General features: G+C 36.5%; 1 protein-coding gene across 6 annotated transcripts; it reads right to left on the reverse strand.

Moving 5' to 3' along the window:
* Positions 1-1,359: 1,359 nt before the first annotated feature.
* Positions 1,360-24,539, reverse strand: LOC100369346 (ATP-dependent RNA helicase DDX3X). Of its 6 annotated transcripts, none has more exons than XM_006823369.3 (17): positions 24,389-24,539; positions 23,500-23,566; positions 20,593-20,724; positions 20,078-20,182; positions 19,339-19,687; positions 19,131-19,230; positions 18,076-18,211; positions 17,668-17,744; positions 17,354-17,377; positions 16,031-16,123; positions 14,488-14,648; positions 14,133-14,277; positions 9,297-9,441; positions 8,903-9,084; positions 7,014-7,131; positions 5,615-5,774; positions 1,360-4,974 (listed from the first exon to the last, which is right to left on the reverse strand). In XM_006823369.3, the coding sequence occupies exons 1-17, from the start codon at positions 24,431-24,433 to the stop codon at positions 4,797-4,799; spliced, it is 2,217 nt and encodes a 738-aa protein (XP_006823432.1). In that variant the 5' UTR covers positions 24,434-24,539; the 3' UTR covers positions 1,360-4,796. The 6 variants fall into 6 exon arrangements, with proteins under 6 accessions (XP_006823432.1, XP_085354712.1, XP_085354726.1 ...); XM_085498586.1 differs by having other exon boundaries at positions 1,360-4,977; XM_085498600.1 differs by lacking the exon at positions 20,078-20,182 and having other exon boundaries at positions 1,360-4,977.
* Between the last annotated feature and the right edge of the window lie 340 nt (positions 24,540-24,879).

The following is a 24,879-nucleotide window of genomic DNA, read 5'->3' on the forward strand; positions in this document are numbered from 1 at the left end:
AGAACGGAAGAATGATAGGCGAAAGAAATGCACTGAGAGCGTGAATGTGACTGTCAACTTGTCCATTTTATATTTCTGACACACAATCGACCAATTCACAAACTATTCAGTAGTAACTACTAGTATGTTTTTTGCCGAAACACATGTTGAGATATTCATTGTCAATGTTGTCTTTATAACCAAGTAAAGAACGTCACGATTTTAGAACGCCTTTATCAGAAAATTGGAGGTATTCGAAAATACATTCTCACAGACGGACCGGAACAAACTGGGTAGTCAAGTTGAACTGGCCAAGATATCAAACAGGGTAGTCAAGTTGAACTGGCCAAGATATCAAACTGGGTAGTCAAGTTGAACTGGCCAAGATATCAAACTGGGTAGTAAAGTTTTGGAAAAACAAAAGTGATAAAAATTGTTTGTTATTGTAAAAAATACAACGACTTCCCCTTCATACCTCAAATTTGATGTCTAAAATGGCCATTAGTCAGCCATTTTTATTCTGATCATCCAGTAACTTTATGTGCATGAGCAAGAAGCTACCTATTGTCTGTGTGAAAAGTGAATGAGATGTGAACAAGTGTACGAGAACACTCCAGATGGACCGTGGCTGTAATAGTCCCAGTTTTCAGATTGTGATCGAACGAGACATTTTATGCCAACAATAGATATCACTCCTAGCCAGTTTAGGCTTTGTACATGTACAGTTACCTTGAAATGCAAGCATCAAAATCACAAAATGAACATGGGCAAAGTTTTAAAGACAATGATGATCTGTCCCAGCTAGTTTTATTGTGAACATGGATACCGAGATCTTTGGTCATTAAAAATGCCATGTCACGTGTGTTACAAGCTTGAAGTTCCTTGCTTATGCATTTTAGCCAAATACAGAACACTTACTACACTAGACCGACTATGACTTTTGGTCCCGAAAAATGCACCATGGTGTTTCAAGTGATAGGGAACAAGTTTGCAAAGTCTAAAGACATCGACCATTTGCACTCTAGTTGAATACGAAAAAACTTACGGTGACGTTGACCGGAAAATCTGGCAAGGTCTTGTGAATCTCTCAGGAATACGTGTGCCAATTTTTATAGCACTGGCATTTATGCAAAGTTGCAAGTCTGTACCCACTTTGCGCCATACTGCAGATACACTGAATGTCCTTACCTGTGGGGTAGGTCATTCTGGAGGGTTTTTAAAAAAAAATAGAGAAATGAACTGCAATGCCACTAGGAATGGAGGAAGCCATGTCCACTGCAAAGCAAGACAACACACACATTGCAATGGGGGAAGCCATGCCCACTGTTGCATCAGGTTTCACAGAAAAACTGCAAAGCAAAACAACGCACACATTGCAAATGCAATAAAGAGAAATCCTCATATTTTAATGAAATTAAACAAGTCAGTATTCAAACAGTATTAGGGATTGAAATAGGTATTGTCCCATACAATATCTCTGCTGTCAAATACAAAGCAACTCCAGAGCACAGAATGAACATCAAATAAAACAATCTTTTAAATACATAAACTATTTAACCACCCTAAATAAAGCTGGTTTTAAAGTAATTGAATAAGTACTAGCAATAACAGCAGACTGATCACTCCCACATTAGAAGAGTTAATCGCTCCATCAGGTTTCTGCACTCCAGTCTACTTCTGCCCATATAATCAATGCTGTCAAAATATAGTTTGCAACTGGGTAGTGTTGTGTAAAGAATTTCTAAAGATTAACAGAACATTGGGTGAAAGTATACCATAAAATAGCCAGACAATTTTTGTTTTTACAGTCTCAAAAATACAAAATTTGTGTTTCAATGAAACTATGTAATGATGAAGTTCTAAAGTAAGACACACTATCAGTGTATATATATAGCAGGTAGACCTCTCTCACTCCGTCTGTGATGTGTAGAACGTAATGCACAATACATGCACTCATTGTAACGTACACGTTTTCCCTGGAAGTATTAATTTACACAAAAAAATCATGCAACACAGGATTGAATTTCCGTGTGCAATAGTTTTCTGGTGAAACAAGTTTCCTATAGTGATAAAGTAGTACTGCACGCGAAAAAGTGGGAATGAATAAATAACACTTTAAAAGTCAAAAATAATAACCAAATAAATTATGAAGTTCTATTAAGTTTTTTTTCTTCTTAAAACTCTAGCACATATATCTTGTACTTTAGATCTAGTTTCCCAATTAAAGTAAAAATGCAAAGTCGTTAAAGTGATACAAAAACAGAGACCAAAACATTGCACTCAAAATGTAATATAGTTTTGCAGCGAGTTTCAGTTTTTCCCCCAATTTGTCTCAAAAATATTTCAGCCCAGTGCCAGGAGACAAGTTCATTGGCAGGCGATACGAATACAATGCTCTAAAATCCAGTAGGAATCTGAGCAAAGAGCTATTTTACCATACAAGGTAAATTCACCAGATCTAAAGCAGGCAAGATACTATTTTATTTTGGGAGTGAAAACAACATGTTGGACATAGCTGTCCAAGTCTTTTATAAAAATTCAAGGGAGTTTCCATCATAGAACTATCAAAGAGAAAAACCATAGTAGAATGTGAAGAATGTTTACTTTTCAAATTAGCACCAACAATATTCTCATTGATTTTTTTGGAAACGAATATTGGCTTGAGGAAATCTTCCAGCGGTCCTAAAAAAAAAATTGTGTGATCATACTTTTAAAAAAACAGCTCTTGTTTCTATCATCTACCTAAGAGTATGTACAAAGCCTGAGGAATGTTTTTTTTTAAAAAATAAGAAAAGTAATTTGATTGTATTTAACACTGAACACGGAAATCTGTTATCTTGCAAAGCACTTTCACAACTCAAGTTGCTGAATAGAAAAATCCTGCATTATTCAGATCTGCCTTCTCTTTTAATAACAGAAAAGACCTTGGTAAGTTCACACCAAACGTGCAGAACTCTCAGACGAAAAATCTAAAGTTTGGAATTTACTTAATATAATCTGAAAATTCTAGTTATGAGCAGTAATTCTACTCATTTTTTATATCAAAGTTTTAATCTATTCAAAACTTTGAATCTTTTCACTCAGCAAGTGTAATTTTTAATATAGACGTGGCTGCTTTTCTGCTTTATTTGGCATTATTACTAACAATACCCTGTTCATCTTCAGATTAGTAAATTTGGCTTTACACTATGTACATAATACAATAGACAATAGAAACATGATGTGAATAAAACAAAAGAGGAGGCTTGATATATCAATAAATGTTGTGTCCGTGCTATGAGCACACTCACAAATGCATAGAGAACAAAATACTGATATCAAAATGGTTTCATCCAGTTTGTGCGCAGTCATAAAGGGGGTCATTTTTGGCATGACCACCAAAAGTATCCTCATTCACTGATTGATGTACGGAGTTACGAGGATATAACAAAATAAATCAACTATAAGTTTTACTTCAATAAATGACAAAGTTCAGTTTTCCTGTATATGTACAAATATTTACATAGAAAACATTTCTTTTTAAATTTAGAATCTAGATGTAAAATAAAGTATTTTGTTGTTTTCTCATGGAATAATCTAAAATTCAGCAGTTTGTGATTTCTATGCCTGCACAGCGATATGCAAGACGTGTAAGCCCCCTCTTCAGTGGCTTTTCCATCCACTCCTGCGCAACAGAAGTGTATGGATCAGCTACACTGTAGCTATTAATATGGCCACACACTCCCCCATCCAGACTTCCCCAAGTTTTTCACTCTTTGATTCACACACCCTCTCTTCCTCCCCCAAACACTTTAAAATCTACATGTACTCAAAAAGCCAAATGTGGCAACAAAGAAAAAGCAATAAAATACGTAAAATATTACCAAGTATCCACATACAGCCTTTCAACCTCACACATCACCACATTATTGAGCACTCAATCATCAGTTAAATTGGACTTTTACAAAAATAGCTTAGTATGTTTGTACATGGTTCCAGGAATAAAACAGTTCAGGAAACTCTAGAACTTACTAGCAAAATACTTCCAGCTTTTAGGAAAATTGTTATATTGTGCCACGGCAAATGTCCTGATTTGAATGCCCCCCTATACTGGTAAATATATTTCTGTTAAAATATGACCAGATTTTAGTTTCTTCCTCAAATTCTACAACAAAAGACTAGAAAAATGAGTTCATTGCTAATCCAAATAATCTTAGAGACTTGTGTCTGATACTCATTCACAAATCGTACAAAACGAGTCTGTGAACTGTTTATATATTTGCCTTTTAAAACTTAGTTTCTACACAGCACACATTGGAGGAAAGAGCAAGTGTCAATTTCTCCTATAATGTTTTACGACTATAAATTACATTATAAACCCAATAAAAATAACATAACTTGGTTGCCAAGGCAATAGTACCAACCTTCATTTTCTTTCAATTGTTAAAACTTGGAATTTTGAGATAACCAACCACACGTGATATCTCTTCAAACCACTGTAAAATGTCATTAAGATAATTTTAACATCAATTATTACTGAAATGTTCAGCACTGCAACTATAATAATGCTTTAAGACTTAGTAATAAAAGTTCAACGTTTAGTAAATGTTGAATGTTTGTAATATAGGATTACAACTTTTTCATTTTTGCCATCAAGTTTTCAACTTTCATCAACTGCCTTGGGGATACGACAACAATGATTGCATATCAAGTTGGCAGTTCTCAAAGATAGCAGTGAATAAAACCCTACACAAGGTTATTTAACAATATCAACACTACATACACCTAGAAAATTAGAAATACAATGAAAATGTCTGGCTATGGAGTTGTCAAAAAGCTTAACTTCCCCACCAGTCAGTAGATGGGGCTGCTTGAGGCTGGTAATTTCCACCATAACTGTTGCCAGTAAACTGCTGATATCCAGTAAAGGCAGCATTTCCATAAACTGGAGTTCCACTGCCACGACCACGGTTACCTTGACGATAATCACGGGAACCAAATCCACCACTGCCATATCTACTAAGAAATAAATTTGTGTCATACTAAAGGCATAGAATACATTGCCGATATGGTAAAGGCATAGAATACATTGCCGATATGGTAAAGGCATAGAATACATTGCCGATATGGTAAAGGCATAGAATACATTGCCGATATGGTAAAGGCATAGAATACATTGCCGATATGGTAAAGGCACAGACGACACTGCCGATATGGTAAAGGCATAGAATACATTGCCGATATGGTAAAGGCATAGAATACATTGCCGATATGGTAAAGGCATAGAATACATTGCCGATATGGTAAAGGCATAGAATACATTGCCGATATGGTAAAGGCATAGAATACATTGCCAATATGGTAAAGGCATAGAATACATTGCCGATATGGTAAAGGCATAGAATACATTGCCGATATGGTAAAGGCATAGAATACATTGCCGATATGGTAAAGGCATAGAATACATTGCCGATATGGTAAAGGCACAGACGACACTGCCGATATGGTAAAGGCACAGACGACACTGCCGATATGGTAAAGGCACAGACGACATGGTAAAGGCACAGACGACACTGCCGATATAGTAAAAGCATAGACAGCATTGTTGATATTTTTCTGGTGAAAGATGAAAGTCATCTCATAAATGTGCTAATACCTGTTACGTGGAGCACCACGTCTACCACCACCGCTTTGTTTAGCTTCATATGCCATTGACTCTAGCCAGGATGGCACTTCCTGTTTGGTTTCCATGATCAATTCCAACAAGTCACGTACCACATTTCGATTCTTGTCATTAAAGAATGAAGTTGCCAGACCTGTGAAATGAATGAATTCACAATACAGTTACAGTTGTTGTGTGACAGTGCTTTGTAACAGATCACTAAGCCCTTCAACTTTGCTGTCAAACTCAAAAAATAAACAAGCAGTGATTTATACATACAATATTCTGACTGAACCAGTCACAGCACCATTACTAACTATAGTAGAGCTTTATAGACTACAAATTCTTGTCCAAGGGCTACCATTTTCCCACATTGGACAAATAATTGTTTTCTTAATTGATATACTTTACTTCCCCGAGCACAAGCCCCTCCTTGAGTATAAGCACAGGGAGTTGGACAAACTTGTGTATTTTAATAAATTATTAAATAATAAAATATTATACAACTTTTCTTTTACCCCCCTTCCTGGTATCGATTTCAAGTAATCACTGATCTTTGTTTATACCACTCTATCCAATCTTTGTTACGCGCCAATGTTATATGCAAATTTTAACGCGCGATGTGGACACACCCTATATTATAGTAAAATATCCCAAGGGTTGAAACGCGGCAGAACTGGCATAAAATCACACATTCGAACCTTTCAAAATTCAAAATGTGAATGTCAAGTCGTGAAACATGGTCACTTTCGCATTGCGTTGAAAAAATTACTGAAAACTTCGTCTCTACGGACACAGCATTTTGATTGGTTAATGAAATACGTGACCTGTGAGGTCAAAGGAAGTTGCTCAGGTCAAATCATGAACCAGAAAAACACCATGGCAGAAATTGTTTTATATTGAGAGTTTGCATACTAACGAAAACATTCCACAACGAAGATAATGATAAAGATCTTGCCTTTGACCGTTTTCCCACAGACCCTACTCATTTTTACACCGTAAATTCAGAGGGTATGTAAATTGTATTGTAATAAAATGAGTATTTTTACATTTTTGTTTCTTCATTGTATGTAAAAAGTGTTGTGGAAATCAATGACTCTTTTCGCATTTTCCCCCTCTAAAAGACGTAATATTTCTCTGAGACCGGCGCTTTGCACGAAGAATGTAATTTTTTGTGGTTGGGAAGATGGTAATCATTTTAAACCCACCAAAAAATTCTTTTCTGAGGTGGTCCAGAGTATAAGCCCACCCCCTAATTTTCCCGATTTTACATGTTCAGGCCCCTGGGCTTATACTCTGGGAAGTACTTGAGGATAGTCACCCATACCCCCACACAAACTGAGCCATTACATAGTAGCCCCTGCAATGTATCTATAACCAAATGTAGACTCGCCTAAATTTCCGACGCGACCAGTACGACCAATACGATGTACATATTCTTCAATATCACTGGGCATGTCAAAGTTGATAACGTGTTTAACATTGGGAATATCCAGACCACGGGCTGCTACCTAGAGTCATAGTAAAATAATAAAACATTGGTTTTAGCACACATTTTACTGTACAATTTCTTAGCAAATTTTTAGGCACACTATAAATCTGAGATAATGTGATACAAAGGAATCGTTTTACACAATATTCAATGTAGATGAACAAGTTATTGTCATGACACAGTGCCAGTGAAATTGAATGCCAAAGTTGCAATTTCTTTCACTGTGAGCCCTTCAAGCCAAAATGGAATCTTGAATCATGAAATGGATGCATATGCCTCCACTCGTTTTTTCGAGTTGCCAGTCTGAATGAAAGATACCGTTAAAATCCTATTATAAACCGCATACCTAATAGTAACTGCACCCCCGATTTCGGCTTCAGTGTTAAAGAATTCTCAACAAAAATTTAAAACATGAAAAGTACCGATTACTAATCGCACCCTCGATTCAACAAGACCGTGACCGACTTTGTTTCAACGAGCTGGTACATTGTTCCTAATCCTATTCATTTGTTTCGACAACGTGCCTAAAAATATTCACACCTCTTTATTGTTCAGTAGTGTTAGAATGTCAAACACGCAGTGAAACTGCTTTTGTCAACTTGTGTCAATACTCCTTATGAATACTTCAGTGTGTCGTAAGTTTTCGACAATGAGTTGTTCTCACCGAAAAACTGTTAAATTCTTTTTCAATGCTCAGTTTATCTTTCAAAAACAACTAATTTCTTGATTTAAAAAAAAAGTCGTGTCGTTTTCCCATGGAAATCAAAGCCAAAAGATCGCACTACATTATCGGTAAATCGCTTCCGGGTTTTGTTCACCATGAAGTCGGTGACCTGTCATTAACATATTTAAATGAACTAAGGTAATTTGAACACGTGGGCACCATCCAGCATTTTGATTGGTTAATTAGCGACTTGACCTACCCGGTCAAGTAATGTCTCGTGTGCATTCAAACTACATGGCGGATGTCGCATCGTTAGTTTACATGTGACCGAAATAATTCGCTTACAGTAAAACTAAGTTGAATTTTACTTGCATTTGATAACAATTCAACGAATATAATTTTCGTGCGTTGTTATAATCACTACTGAGTAATAATCAACAATTGTAACAGTTCGAAAACAAGTAAGTTATTCACTTGTGAGCCGAAGCATGGCCGGATTGCGTTACCGTACCCACGGTACCGTACTTTTTTAGTGCCGTACCATGATCATTTTCTACTATAAAGCAATACATTAATGTTTGTTTTTATTTGAAACTCCTATCGGAATATACATTCCGTTACGAAGAAAATTAAAAAAAATGCATATTAAAATTAAATATACGGAGTATTTTTTTTCATGTGAACAGTTTTGTGACGCGAGGCTTATCACTCTTTCCTGACATCTAAATTGGAGTTACGCTTATATTCAAAAGATTGTACGGTGTAGTGTTTGTTTTGTGCGAGTGATGTGGGGAAAAATGACCACGCCCATTTAGTGATTGCAATATGTCCCTAATATAAACCGCACCCCGAACTTGAGCTGTTGATCCCAATTTTTTATTTGATACATTGTAATATAAACCGTGGTTTATAATAGGATTTTAACGGTACTCTAAGCTTCTTATGGAGAATAAATTACACTGTTGCTGCTATCCATCGTATCAGACTATGTTAAACAGTCTACATAGAAAAGACAACATCAATTACTATTTGCAGAGGGAACGCCAAGAGCAATACTAAGCAACTGCACTGGAACTGAAATACTGCATCATGTACACAATTCATCTAAAACACAAAGCATACTTACAGCTGTAGCAACGAGAATGGGAGTTTGTCCAGTACGGAAACTACGTAGAGCTTCTTCGCGCTCTCTTTGCGAGCGATCACCATGAATACTTGTAGCACGATGACCATCTCGGTACAGGAAGTCCTCTAAAGAGTCGGCTCCTTTTTTAGTTTCCACAAACACCAGTGTCAGGGAATCAGAACCTGCATTCAAAAAGTCTATGTCACACACAATATGTGCACATTACAGAATATACCGACAATGGTTCAAAATTCACGAAAAGTTTTTAAAATAATATTTTGATATCAAATGAGCTTGAACAAAGACATTCTCGACTGGAAGAACAGCCACACATAGCAAACATCACAATCGTAGTTGTAAAGATATAAATACTTGGCCTTTAGCCTTTACTTACCTGTGGCAGATAAAAGATCCAACAAGAATGACCTTTTGTCATTCTCATCTACCCAAACTACTTTTTGTGTAATGTTTACACTGGTACTTCCAACACGGCCAACTGCCAAAAATATGTAATTATCCAGAAAATCACGGGCTAGAATCTACAGAAAGAAGTATTGAATGTCAGTCATTCATTCAGCAAACTACAAAGGCAAAGCACAGTACTTGGCATCAGAAGCAGAGAATTTATTAATATGCATATCTACTTTACACATCGAAAGCTAAAAACAAGCAGTCTCTCGGCTGAGATAGCTCCGCTGTTAGCAATGCACATTTCAATTAAGAACTAAAGATATCATTAGAAAATGAACAATATGTATAATATCAATGTAATCGGACTTTCCGTTTTTAACAAGAAGTCAAAAATATCACTTCTCACCAAAAATGACAAAAATATTCACCAAAATTAGATAATTGAAGATATCACCACGAAATTAACAAATCTGAAAGAGGTCAACATGTAGTACCTGTATATGTAATATAAAAACAATTGGACTTGCGGTTTTCAACAAGAATTCTAAAATATCACTTTTTACCAAAAATGACAAAAATATTAAGCAAAATTGAAGATATCATCATGAAATGAACAAATTTGAGAGTGGTCCACATGTAGTACCTATATATGTAATATCAAAGCAATTGGACTTGCGGTTTTTAACAAGAAGTCAAAAATATCACTTTTTACCAAAAATGACAAAAATATTCACCAAAATTAGAGAATTGATGATATCATCATGAAATGAACAAATTATCAATCAACTTGTATTTAAACAGTCAAAGAAATATTCTAACATAACCTGCAATCAATACATAAATGCCAACACTTGTGTTTGAAGGTGTCAAGCATTTTAAGTATAGAGCCATTGTTTTGTTAATTACCGGATTCGGCTGATACCCCGCCGTGGGCGATCTTATGGAGGATTCGATTTTTTTATAGAAAAATGTGGACCAAAAGATCGCCCGGGCGATCTTTTGGCAGATATTAAGAGGCCCATCTTGTCTAAAAAAAATAACCCTGCGTTGATAGAAATGGTCTAGAATAAATAATGTTTCGCGTTGACCAAATATAATCATGCAAAGTATAAATTCAAAGTGTTTTAATACATTGGTGAGAGGTCGCATTTTACGTGAACAAAAACATGCACTAAGAAGGAAAAGCAAGTCAAAGTCGAAATGGGGTGCATCATGGACATGACACAACACACGCTGCGACAACCGAGTGATTAGCGACATAATTTTGGGACGCAATTGAACTTCAAGTACTTCTTTGCGAAACTTGCTGCGCGGTGATGCTGGCATCTAGTGTGTGTTGACCGAAGTTTGACCCCAAGTCACGCGCTGAACTGGCACGTTACCTTAGCAACCTTTTTCTTTTGCGGTCCGCGCGTCGATCTAGTAAAATTTTTATTATATCCGACGGTACTGTAATTACGCAACTTGTATGCAACTCTGTACTGGCTTTGAATATATCAATGTCGTTTACTTAGTGCACTGCTTTTCTAATTACGCAAATTTGTTTACAATATTGTACCAGCTCTGAATATTTCAACTTTGTATTAAATGTATTGCTTTCATGATAATTACGCAAACTCAAGTTAATTTTTACTATTGTTAGGGCACTGACCCGGGGTATTGGGTCCGTGAATATTTCAATATTACCGACTTGATAATGCGTTGCATTCGTAATAATTACGCAAACATAAACATTGGCGCATTTAAATCATTAAAAATGATAGTAGTCTGGTATCTACGGAAAGTCGAGAAAATATTTTAAATACTTTTGATTCACCAATGTTCCAATGGTCATTTTTTTATTCGAAATGAAGTGAACATGTAATATAAACCATACCATGCGTCAAGTTAAATTTTACTATAATATAATAAACTCTGGACAGCGCACTTCGATCGCAATATTCACGTACATTTCGACTGAACTCTAATAGCCACGCGTTTGAGTTCACGCACTGATATTTAAATTCGAGCCACCCAGCTTGACGCAAATCAATATAGTTACTTGTCATGTGTTCAAAAAATCTTTCAACTCTCACAAATACCATGAACGCGAAGAGCTAACTGGGGGTTAACTGAAAGAGAACGTCTTTTTTGGAGAAAAAACACATCAGTACAAGATTATGTGTACAAGGTTAGCTTTATAGAACGTACATGATCGCTTAACTCTGTTTTTTAATAATCGTGTCGCACGTGAAACGCAGGAGACATTTTAGTTCGCCCATTTCTTGTTTACCAACATTTTGTCTGGAATGCGATACAGACAAAGATTAAACATTACTGATAACAACCAAGAGGCTCAAACCAGGAAGACTTGGATATTTTAAACTTCGTAAATAACATTCTTTTCAAGCGTAGACTTTATTCGAGTGTAATAATACGCAACAACAAGTCGTTTACAGCATTGGTTTTATTGAAGTTTTTAATGCTTTTCGGCCTCACAGTGAATTATTTTAGCGTCATATTTGAAATAGCGCGCTCGATACAAGATGTCGGACGGGAAAATTGGGGTCTGTAAAAATGTTTGTTGGTTCAGTCAGGCAATGTGTGGACCAAAATATCGCCCACTATTTGAAACATCGCCCATGGGCGGGGTTTAGGATGGGCGGGGTATCAGCCGAATCCGGTAGTACCGTAAAAACCCTCCAATAAGAGCCACTTTGTAACACTTTCATTTCTGGGTGGTGCTTATTTGAGGTAACATGTTGACAACTTTGTAGCCAGTGGCTCTTAAACCAGGGTCATCAAACTTTTTCATTGTGAAATAGGGAAGGGGATAGGCAAACACACACACAACCAAAACAGACAAGTAATTATTAATGATGTATCATTGCAATTAATTTATTCTGTAAAAATACTGTTATGGGAATAACAAAAGTCAAATAAATACGATGATTCGACGTTTCATCGACAATGAGTAGCAATGCCTGAAGTCACGTTTCACTGACAATGCGTAGCGATGCCTGAAGTCTGATTTGGTAGCACTCTCAGTGTCTGACCCAACACTCGAATCACTTGTACTTCCGTTGTACAATTGTTTACCAAGTTTGGTACGGCAAACTTTTTTCTTGAAAACTGGGAATAACTTGCGTGGCTGTGGCAGTTGATTTGGTGACGATATAAAATAGTTTCGGATAGAATTGATCTGACACGCAGCGACAGGAGAAGACATACTTGCAAAGCAAGCATGGAACGAATGAAAAAAATGATGCCCAATCACTTGTATTTATGGCAAAAATAATAAATAAAAACACGTTTTTCTATAGATTTTTACAGCTTGGGTACTTGGGCATTGTTTTAATTGCGCTAGACGTCTGACAGTACAGCTTTGGTTTATATTTCCTGTTTCATAATCAAGCCAGCTTATAATGATATGTTAATGATATTCACGTACTTCACAGTCCACGCAAACAGGGTCAAACTATAGCCCCACCTTTATATAACCAAATACGAGACGATACCGAGAAAGTAACAATTACATGTATTAAAAATAATTTCCTGTGACCAATCGGAGAGACGAAATCATTCATGAAAGCCCAGGCCTGTTACAAGGCATTTTCTGATTGGTACAGATTATTTTCAATTCTCACAAATAGCTAATTTAAATATTTGGGTCAGGTGGGTCACATGGACTTCACTTCACATGGACTGTAAGACAAGTTGATCGCGCAAGTTTGTGGAACTAATCCATTCGACTTCGATTATTTTCGGCACGAGAGTCCTCTCCAAACTAATGCCAGTTATTTTGTTACTTCCCTGAACATTTGGTCTTGAATCACCCCAAAACGAACGTCTCAAATGAAATGCAAAAAATAACCCAAAATCACGATCAGCAAGAGTGGGCTGCGTAATCATTACATTCTCACAGTCAGAGCTACGTCACAATCCCTCAAACGTTCCGGATTAACACCTGTTTTCCCTCACGCTAACCAAATTCCCCCCACGCTAAGGAAAAAATCTTTTGTTTTCTGCTGACTTCCTGTTCCGGCCCGTCTGTGAGAATGCATTTTCGATACCTCCGATTTTCCGATAAAGGAGTTCTAAAATCGTGACGTTCTTTACTTGGTTATAAAGACAACATTGACAATGAATATCTCAACGTGTCCTTCGGTGTTTCGGCAAAAAACATACTAGTTACTACTGAATAGTTTGTGAATTGGTCGATTGTGTGTCAGAAATATAAAATGGACAAGTTGACAGTCACATTCACGCTCTCAGGGCATTTCTTTCGTCTATCATTCTTCCGTTCTCAATTACACAGGACATCAGGCAAGTTATGGGGATAATCTTTATTTGTCTCACACCTTCTGTGGGGCAATAAACAATGCAGGGTGGAAGTGAGGCACGACAAGCTCGGTGTCTGCCTGATTGTAAACAACCAGGCGGCTGGCGCTTATTTCAGGGTTCTTATTGACAAAACCACTCAACTCTTGGTGGCTCTTAATGGAGGGTCAAATGTAACAAATTTTCACTGAGTGGCTCTTAATTGAGGGTGGCGCTTATTTGCGGGTTTTTACGGTAACTTAGTTTTCTGCAGAAGTCAAAGTCTACTCGCAAGCACCATACCACTGTCCATGTCAGTTTCTTTGTTGATCACCTATTACTTAAACTATGGGTTGCACTCAATCATGCTGTCTGGACAATTTCCTGGACAGATAATTCTCTGAAGCATAAATTGGGACTTAAGTTAGACGGATGCTTCTGATTGAAAAGGGCTGGAAATAAATTTAGAGGGATGGGGCAGCCCACTTTGTAAAGTACACAAAAGTACTTATCTACCAACCTGAATTTCTTTGGGAAATGTAGCACTGAACATAAGCATCTGTCTTTCCCCTGTCTTTGGCATGGTATCCTGTTCCACAATGCGTCTTATCTGGGGTTCAAAACCCATATCGAGCATTCTATCAGCCTCATCTAGGACTACCCACCTGGCAAAAATGAACCAACAATTAAATATCTTGCATTCACTTATTTCATCAGCTTCAATTCCAAAGAAATTATTGTTGTATGTCATCTCAAAAGATGTCAATGAAAACGCAGCCTGGCACATCTCAAAACAGTAAACTGCAAAATGTTGTGAACCAATGCTGCAAATACACCACACTGATTACAGAGGGATACTACTTGCACACACTCACTTTATTTGATCTAGTCCAATTTTTCCGCGTTCCATCATGTCCACCAGACGTCCAGGAGTAGCTACCAAGAGATGACAACCACGATCTAATTCTCGCATCTGACCACCCACATCAGCACCTCCATACACAACACATGGACGCACATGAGATCGGTAGGAGAACTTGTAAATACAAACAGAGAAACATTCATTATTACACTTTAAAATGTTATGTCTGCATGCACTGCTATTAAAGCCTAAGAAGTCATTATTACTGAATTATCAAGTTTGTGAATTATACATTTAATAATGTTTGTTCAAGATATATACATATATATAAATGAAAGTAAACTCCTATTGCAGATAGAGGGCATGATTCTGGGTAGAAAAAAGGGAGATAGTAATGGCAGTTGTTTGAATGTTGTCGCGCGAATTTTGGTCATCTCAAGCAGCAGAGAACTTTTGCGATGTCTGTTGATGAATATGATTCAGTTTGTGTATAACTGACTTTATCTGAGTTTGTGAAAGAAATCTGACGTTTAATCGTGAGATTTACGAGTGATGGCAGAATTTTTGTTTGAGTGCTGTTAACTGTGTCAGAGTTGAAGACAGTTTCTAAAGTCATTGTTTTAAAGATTATTCAACCAGTCTGATGTCTCAATAAAGGCAGTGACTATTTCCTCAGGTTTTCTGTGTTGCTGTCTATTTAGAGGGAATCTTTGATCCTTCTGTGAGTAACAAGTCATTTGATACAAACGATCTACATGAAGGAGTCACACAACCAACAGGCAGTCACCATTCTTGCCAATGCGTCGTATGAAATAAAAACTTGTGAAAACAAAAGCTCGGTAAAAGTTTTAATCAAGATACAAACTCTGGAACTTATGCTCACTTGTTGATGCGTTCATTTTTACTGTCCTGTTAATTTTTTTAGTATTTTTGTATAAAAATGTGTGATTGATGGTATTTTGTTGAATTCACCAGTTAGAATAGTTACTCATTAGAAAATAGTGTTTGGTTTTTGTTGAGGATACAAAGCGTGATAATCTTCAAGTAATTTTTGGTCCTCGTAACAATCAGAAAATGAATAAATCTGACAGTCTGACCTAATGTGAGAAAATATTAATAAATCACTGAAACAGAAAAAGAAATAGACACCAGTGCGTTGCAATTGAAAAATTGCATGGAAGCTATATATGGTTCTCCTGAGCACAGTAATGCAAGTAATTTAGGGGATTAATTCTCCTCAGATAAGCAAGGTTGGGTCATGGATTGTAAAGATAACATGCATTGTAGAGACAGCATGCTTTTAGTTATTGTTTGGATAAAATTGTTAAATTACACTGTTGTTGCTATCCATCGTATCAGACTATGTTAAACAGTCTACATAAAAAAGACAACATCAGTTACTATTTGCAGTGGGAACGCCAAGAGCAATACTAAGCAACTGCACTGGAACTGAAATACTGCACTGTGATAATGGCAATAAAAAACAAAAGGAATCATCTGATGAACCATACCAAAGGCATTTCAGTTGTTGCAGATTGCAAAGTGTTAAAACTCACCTTTCGGGCTTCGTCATAAATTTGAGAAGCAAGTTCCCTAGTTGGTGCCAAAACAAGTCCCAAGGGGAAGTGTTTTCGACGAGCATATCGGGACTGAAAATAGATTGGAAAAAAAAGGAAAGTTAACAAGTCATTGTCAAAAAGTCTTTCCTTTGTACAAAAACTAAACTGATGGTACAGGTGTGAGGTATAGTATGACTACCAAGGCAATATATGAATATCACTGAGGTAGGAATGTGTCATCACACACACACACACACACACACCCACACACACACACACACACACACTGACATTTTTATGTATTTGACAGAGCTCCAAAATCAACATGTTTTTGATAATTTTGTAATATCTTTTTTAAAGGCCAATCATAATATTCAAAAGAGCAGCATCGTATGACATTATCGAGAAGGCTGCTTTTCCAGGATAAATTATACAATTAGCTAATGTGGTAAAGCATGTCGATCCTAGGTCCAAAAATCTCTCGTGCAGTCCCTTTTCTATTTTGGAAAATTACAAACTTTTATTTAAGTGGGAAACATTAAGTTTAATCCAGAACCGAATTGTTTTAAACAGATAGGCTGCCAGTCTGCCATTTGGACGCTATCCCAAAAAATAAAATGACCAGCATCAAAATTCTTAATAGGTATGTGTCAAGTTTAATCCAAATCTATCCTCACACAACAGATCTGGTTCCAGTATAGTGAAAATGTGCGATTTTGATTAATTTTAGCGTTAAAATTGCAATTTTGAATCAGGTCTATAACAAATGCATACGTTTGATACAATATTTGATGTACATGTGAAGTCTGAACTTGATCAATCAAATACAAGCAAGCTACATGCAGATAAAGATGTGTATACAACACACAAGTCGATGTTTCAGACTTAAGCCCACAAGACTGAAAAAAAAGGGATAATACTTTTTAAATACACATCAAGTAAACATCACACCAGGCAGAGAGATCAATTGATTAAAATAACTTAATTAAAACATCACATAAAAAAAAAATCTTAGACCATGCATGCTTTTATATGTATCATTAAAAAATATGCATGTCCATACAAATAGATGCATGTCTTATAAACAGATGTGTCAAAATAAGTTCAAAATACACCACTGGCAGGAGGCAACGGTGAAAACAATAGGCGAGATGCTGTTTGAATTAATAGCTTCAATAGCAGTAGCAAAGCTCCAGATGAATATGAGCAAACCACAAGACAGATGGTGCAAATAGACTATGGGATCATACATACAAACCAAAACAGATGGTGTTAATAGAAATGATGAGATGAGCATTAAACATATGAAATGATGCCTACCTGGGTACCAGGTTCACTCATTACCTGTGGGTGAACAATGAAATGAGAATCATTACACAAACACCCTGTTGGTGACAATATGATCCCAGATGTGCCAGTTACTTTAAGAACACTGTATATCTGTGTTGGCTAGCAAGCTATGTGACTCAAAAACAAAAAACATTTTATGTTGTATAAATTAGCTGAAATTTATTACAACCTTAAGTCAAAACTATTTTCAAGTTGCCACAAAGATAGCAAGCAAGCTACACCAAGATATACAGTATTTTAACAGATTATTAGTTGTCAGTATGTGTTTGAATAACTTAACTCACCTCTGGTATTTTACCTGGTCCATTCTCATATATTTGAGATAATATAGGCAGGAGGAATGCTGCTGTCTTCCCAGAGCCTGAGTTGTGAACACAAGGATAAATCAGTAAGTGGCTTCAAGAAAAATTTATAAAAACTGTCTTACAATTTGAAAAGCACTGAATATTTCATTTTTGTTACATTTGGAGAATTGTGAAAAACACTGCAATCAAAAAACTATTTACAAATGAGTATGACATAATGTTCAATCACGCCAGTGACGTTACAGACTTGTTCAAAGTTTGAACATGGCACGCATTACCAACAGCTTTTTTTAATATCAAATAGATACTTAAGGATTCTCTACAAACACAAACTACGAGCATTGACAATGAAATAGAAAATTATGACATACTAAGATTAACACTAACCTGTTTGAGCACATGCCATAAGATCACGTTTTAATCTGATAATAGGCAAGGCATACTTCTGAACTGGTGTTGGACGTGCATATGTACTATTCTTAATATTGGATTGAATAATTTCTCCAAGATCGATATCCGAGAACTGAAAATCAATTTACAAACATTAGACACTTTGCTTCCTCTAATCCTTTACATGTGCAAGAGAATTTCAATTTCAAAAGAGCAATGTTTTAAAAAGGCAGTTCATTGTTGCAGTTGGTAGATGAACAGTATCTGCATTTTATGTTACAAACACTACAAATCCACAAATTCAAAAGGTCAAAAATGAATTAATGTTAAGGTACTAATGACGTAAATAATTATTACCGTAAAGGCATTAATAATTCACTGGGTTTTAATTTCTAAAATCTGCTAAATTAGATGCATATGAATGTTGAATTCATGAACAAAGACAGACACGGTATATAAACTGTCTATTTTACAAATGTAGTCACCCTCACCAACAGCGACTTACAGCTCCACGAAAACACAAGAAACAGTGATTCATTGCATTATATTTTCTATTTTTCCAGCGAAGGTACAAATAAAAATAGTATATTTGAGAGCAAGACCATTTATTTTGCCAATAAATGCGTTACAAAACAGTTGGTATTGGAATTTACTGGAATTTTCACTGTACGCTCATGGGGTGAAATTAACGCCAGTCGCTACTAGTGCATTGTTTATGTTTCTGATTACAATGGAATGCATTACAAGAGGTAAATGAGTCTGTAACTGTTTATTTTTTAATACATTTATTGAACATTGCAGCATAAAGCATTTTACTCTAGAAGGAACTGTGCAAATGCCAGACACAAACATGAGATTAGCACAGACGTCGATTATCTGTTTCCAATAAACGATTGACAGTTGCTATCAATGAATAATCAGCCAAATCAGAATACTAAGTTCCGCTTATCTCACAGGAAGTAAATGTTGGCCTTTAAAAACCTAGTGAAAAAGCTCAAACATCAAAATAGTGGAAATTAAGTGCCAGTGAAAATAAATCCATTGTACAGTACCTCAGAGACCGGTTCAGGGATCGATTCACCAGTAGCCTCCACTGGAATATCCTCATATTTATCAAAATTGATGCCAGTGCTAGTGCCACTGAACAGTTCCCTGTCAAATGGAAAACATAGGAAATGTTCACAACCTGCTTCAATGATAAAAACATTTCAAAGCTTATCTAATACAGAAAACGAAAAACAAATGCAGAGGAAATCATACCGCTCTAGTCTTTCATTCCTCGGCAGTAGTTTTGTCCAATCATCTGAACTAGGTGGATCCACATTTGGTGGTTCACCTCCAATACGTTCATCACGACTCCAGCGATTATTGCTGTAAGTATTGCCACCCTGGCCACTGTATCCACCACGGTCACGATTATTGTAACCACCTCTGCTATAGCCACCGCGGTCGTTGTAACCGCCGTTGTAACCACCACGATTATTATAACCACCTTGGTTATTGTACCGCCCACTTCCTGGTCGGTCAGTCTCTCTGCGATTAAAATTACTATACTGGGGCTGGGGCTGGGGAGGCCCCCTCATATAGTCATTGCCTCCAGTGTAGCCACCTACAATAAGAGCATTGAAAAAGCTATGACAAATGATTCAAATAATATGTACAATAGAATCCACCAAGGTTCGTGCAGTCTTCATATACGCCTAGTTGTCCACACATATCAGTAAAAACTGAAGCATGATGGCAATTGATGGATATACTTGAATTTGAAACAAACAAATAAAACAAGTTACAGTAGAATAAATCTGCAATGTAGAGAACAAAATAACGGGAAGTAAACCTAAAATTCTAATGAAGCAAAAAAAAAAAAAAGTATAATTTTTATTAAACATTATCGAAATTACTAATACTCTTCCTATGATGTACTATCGAAAAATATATACAAACAAATATTCACAGGTTACGGAGACATGAACCAGTGGAGGCTAATAATAAAACCCACCTCTAGGGTAGACTTGTGGCTGGCCTCCAAAGGCAGGAGAGAAATAGCCATCATAGCCAGTGTAGGCACCACCAATGCCACCGCTATTCCCTCTGCGGTACAGGTCTAAGAATTCACACAGAGACAGTATCGTTCAGTATTGACCATAAATCAATCATCTAATACTATAATACTCTGAGGTAAACCACACAATTATCATTTTTTTTTCCTAATTCTATCTAACAAATGCATCTACACCAAGTATTTTCCAACACATGCAACATTAAATAAAATACTAGACACAGCAAAAAAAGGCTTGCGTGTCATAAATAATTTGAATTTGATACTTCCTTGGTTAGCAACTTCTATCTATGGTGCCTACACCGTGTATATTTTTGAGATGATTATTGAACACCATACAGTGGAATGAATGAACCTGTGCAAATCAATTCATGCGATTAGACCTAGGGTGAAACAATCAAGTCCTCATACTTATCACAATTAAAACCAAAGTACATGTCAAGAATGACAGTCACCTTGTGGGTCTCTAACACCCTGCTGTGGTTGTTGCTGCTGTTGCTGGTAGTAACCCCCACCACCACCGGAGTAATTATTAGCTGGTTGATGTCCACCACTACCACGTAAATGAGGAGGAATATACTTGCTACCTACACATAAAATAACAAATGACAAGTATTTAAAAAGACAAGAATTGTACAATCACTGGAAATCAGTGTTCTCCCCAGGATGTAAACAGCGTGGCGGTCCCACCACAGTGCTTCGATTTGCCACCACACCAGTCTGACACCGCCACGGTGATTAGCAAAACCGCCACAGTGCTTTTTTCATTGGAGATCTTGTCACGCTGGTCGGCCCGACCGGCACTCAAAATTAGCGACCACCACGGAAACGCTTCCGACCAGGACTATTGCCATATTGTTATTATACCTGCGTACCGACCGATACGCATCCTGCCAGTCGTGGATAATAATTTATAAAGAATAGACATAGTCCCGCGATTGAACAATACAAGTCAATTTTGTAAAATTAGCACCTCTTTGTTAGTAAGTAAATATTTTCTGACGATAGATGCAGTCTTTAGATTGAAAGCTAAAATTCTTTCAAAATCAATTCCACCTGATGTAACATGGGCAAAGCGGAGTTCACTATCAGTTTACGCTACTCAAGAAAAAAACAACGTGTTTATTGCGTGATTGGGTAAAATACATTTGAACTGTTATCGTGAATCATGTAAAAACTCTTCTTTCAAGACTTCTTTTACCTTTTCAAAATTTCTAATCACCTCTTTCGAAAACCATCATGCAGTTTTTATCTGAAATTCATACCAACACATCGTGCTACGACATCGCTTTACTTCCGCAATGTAAATTTTATGATCACGATCATTCGGAAAACTTCGGGGTCTACCGGCATTACCATGCGGCATTCTGATTCGTTAATGGCGTTTTTGACCCACCGAGTCAAAGGACACATGCCAGTCAACTAATGCGTCATAACTATCATGGCGGGTCTGTGTTTTTCATCAAAGTGATCGAGTGATCAAAAATAATTTCTCTCGATAAAACTAGTTCAAATTTTACGTTTTTTTTCATATAAAAAAAGAAGTATTTAATTTTTGCATGGCATCATGACCGAGTATGAGGTATTATTGGTATAACCGGTGTATAACATCGCAAAGTAAGTTATGTCACGTTTGGAAGTGTTATTTGTTCGTTGTAGAAGCTGATGGTCGGAATAATAACCAGTAATCCGCCAAATAATTACGTGGTCGATTTTTTGAAGGAGAATTTTGTAGTAAATAAGATCATGAAAGTCATGAACATAATCCTGGCTCAAACGTTTCAAATTAGTTTCATTTAACCTTTTACAATTTGTTTCTTTTTAGTCTGCAGCATTTGCATTTCGAGAATGTTAAATTTTTAAATTAAAACTCTTCTAAATTGTGAAACGTAATATTTTGACTCAAAAAAAAACTATAATTGCACTGTGACGGAGCTCATTAATATTACAAAAGTGCCCAAAATAAAAGTGTTTATAACACTGTGAAGCAAATAAATATCTGCCACTTTGTTTTTGAAAATATATGTTGTTTATTGTGTGGGTGTAAATGTGCTTTGGTCAATTTTTATTATTATGTAAATGATATGCAAATTATATGCAAATCAGGCTGCCACAGTGGTTTAAATTCCTGGGGAGAACACTGCTGGAAATACACAATGTAGTCAAGATAGGAGAAAATACTGTCAATCATTTAAAATCTCACTGCTAGAAATTTTTGCAATTTCGGAATTTTATGGCATTTGCCAACGTCTCCGACAGTGCTATAGCGAGCCAAACAAATTGTCACTGCTACAATTTTTTAATTTTCACTTAAATTTCAGTAGCAGTAGCTTTGGACTCTCGATCAAAGGGTACTGAACATCTCGACCCAAAAAAATCTTGACCAGTTTTTCATTGGACCACTTGACCCAAAATACCTAGACATCTCGACCCATCTACACCTACAGGCTGTCAACCAAAACGTCAGTTTGGACTTTCAGTTGCGAGACATGACAAAACAAACTCTGCCAGTGGTAGATTTCGTGAATAAAAAAACGAAATTAACGCAACCAAAGGCTGACGTCATGTTGTGACACGGTCTCACCAGCCTCTTTTGCTCACACAAACTCACAAACGTATATTGAATACGATGGCAAGGAAAAAGAAACACCGGAACGAGTTTAAATCATTTTTGTATTGACACAATATGAAAGCAAGTCTACTACCAGTGAATGTATGTTTATCAATCATCAAACTAAACATTCAATGTCATATACATGAAGCGGAATGTGTTGGTAAGGTGGCTACTTTCGTTGTTCATTTCATTTCAATTCACATCGGCAACCCCAGACAATGTCATCATTTTTTGGATTGATTCATTGCATCGGATTGCGTTAAACGATCGGTTCGATCAGGCTCTCTGTGGCCAATGTTTTTGTCTGGAAATCTGATCAAATATTTTCCTTTTCAATTAAATAAACACAAATAATTACAGACTGTTTGACTATTAATAGGAAAATCATTGTCATAAAGGCGATTTTCTGAATAAATAGAAAGTTGTTTAAATTTGCGATGCTAGTTACTAATTATTTGCTATTAAGATCTCAAACACAAGTATTGCACACCATATGGCTAATTTGTACAATACGAGAAGTGGATAAATTTTAATTGGATATTGATGCACACAATACAATGAAGCTTAACCCCACTCACAAATTCAATAATTCTAAAGTTTTTATGCATGACACAAATCAACAACCAATAAAATAAGTTTGAATAGAAGTATTTTAACTTATTTCACAACTTGGCTCAGTGGAAATAAACAATGGTATGCAATCTCAAGGAATACTAGCTAGTATTCATGCAACACAACAATTACTTACGTTGACTACCCTGTCCTCTTCCTCTTGTATCCACTACAGAAGAAGAGTTCAAGTCTAGACCTGCAAACTACAAAAAAAATATTAGTATCAGTTTGTGTTTGTTTAGTTGGAAACTAGGATAAATGTTTAGTTACTAGATTAACAAATAGTTAAGTTATATATTTGTAGAGTACATGCACGCTTCTCAAATTTTACTGAGATTAATACCAAAGTAAAGGGCACTTAATTTCGTGATGCGTAGTTTTCTCATCTCCCCCAAGTTTTCAAAATGTGGTTCAATGACACGCTGAGTGATTCAAGATAATTTCTAATAGGCCGGGGACACAGGATGTAAATTGTTGTACCGGTACGACTACGACTTCAAGCAACTGAAACGCTCAGATAACAACCCAGTATAGATCGTAAAATATACACACGAATATGAAGGTTATGTATCTGTGATCATCCACAACCAAACCGACGGTCAATATTACATTTGCGTGTTCACCTCGAATTCATAAGTTGAGAATGGCAACGCTGTGAGCACGTGGCTAGCAATCTACCGGCGCAGCGGAAAAATTCCCTAATCATAAGAGTCGGTTGAAAATGGACGTCGTAGTCGCAAATTGTGACAGAAAATGTACGCTCTAATTGCCATTTTTCACGAAACTGCAAGCCAGACATGAACTGTTGGTTGAAATCGATTTATGAATAATACGATTTTCTCAGTTGATTGTAGTTATTGCGAAATTTCTCATTTTCCAAGCGATCGACCATTCCTATGCAAATTTTAGAAAATGGAGGTCGGTCGTTCGACGACAAATGGTTCCAAACCTGTCAGTCTGACAACGATTTTCAAGCAATCCATTGACTCTCGCAGTTCACAATTCACAAAATTCGTCACACATACCTGCTGATCTAGACTCTGTCCATGTTGATTGGCCCCATTACTCATAACTAGGAGATATTTAGGAAATTCAGAACACACTTTGAGACTTCGCAGTCAGAAAGAATGAAAATGGTACAACAAAGGTGAACAAGCTGCCCCACTATTTGCCGGCGTTCTAATACGTCACTACCGGTTTGCCCCAATTATGTTATGGGGGTGTCAGTTCATTAAGCCGTTGTAAAATACTTTTATTCTTGTTATTGGTATATTTAAAAATAAAAACAAGTCTACATAAGTAATTATTTAAAGCATATACATTAAAACATGTAATTTAAACAAACGTTACAATATTAACTACATTTTAGTCCTATTGTCCGCCCCCGTGTGTTAGATAATACAACACACAGGTTTAAGTTTGGCACCTGCCGTGGAGGGCAGACATCACTGTACATTTTGTCCCAGGATTCTGCATGCAATGAATGCGCACATGGTCATGTTCTTAGATTTTTGGA

Source organism: Saccoglossus kowalevskii, chromosome 1 (genome assembly GCF_978046115.1).
Source record: "Saccoglossus kowalevskii chromosome 1, keSacKowa6.1, whole genome shotgun sequence".
Classification (NCBI taxonomy): Eukaryota; Metazoa; Hemichordata; class Enteropneusta; family Harrimaniidae; genus Saccoglossus; species Saccoglossus kowalevskii.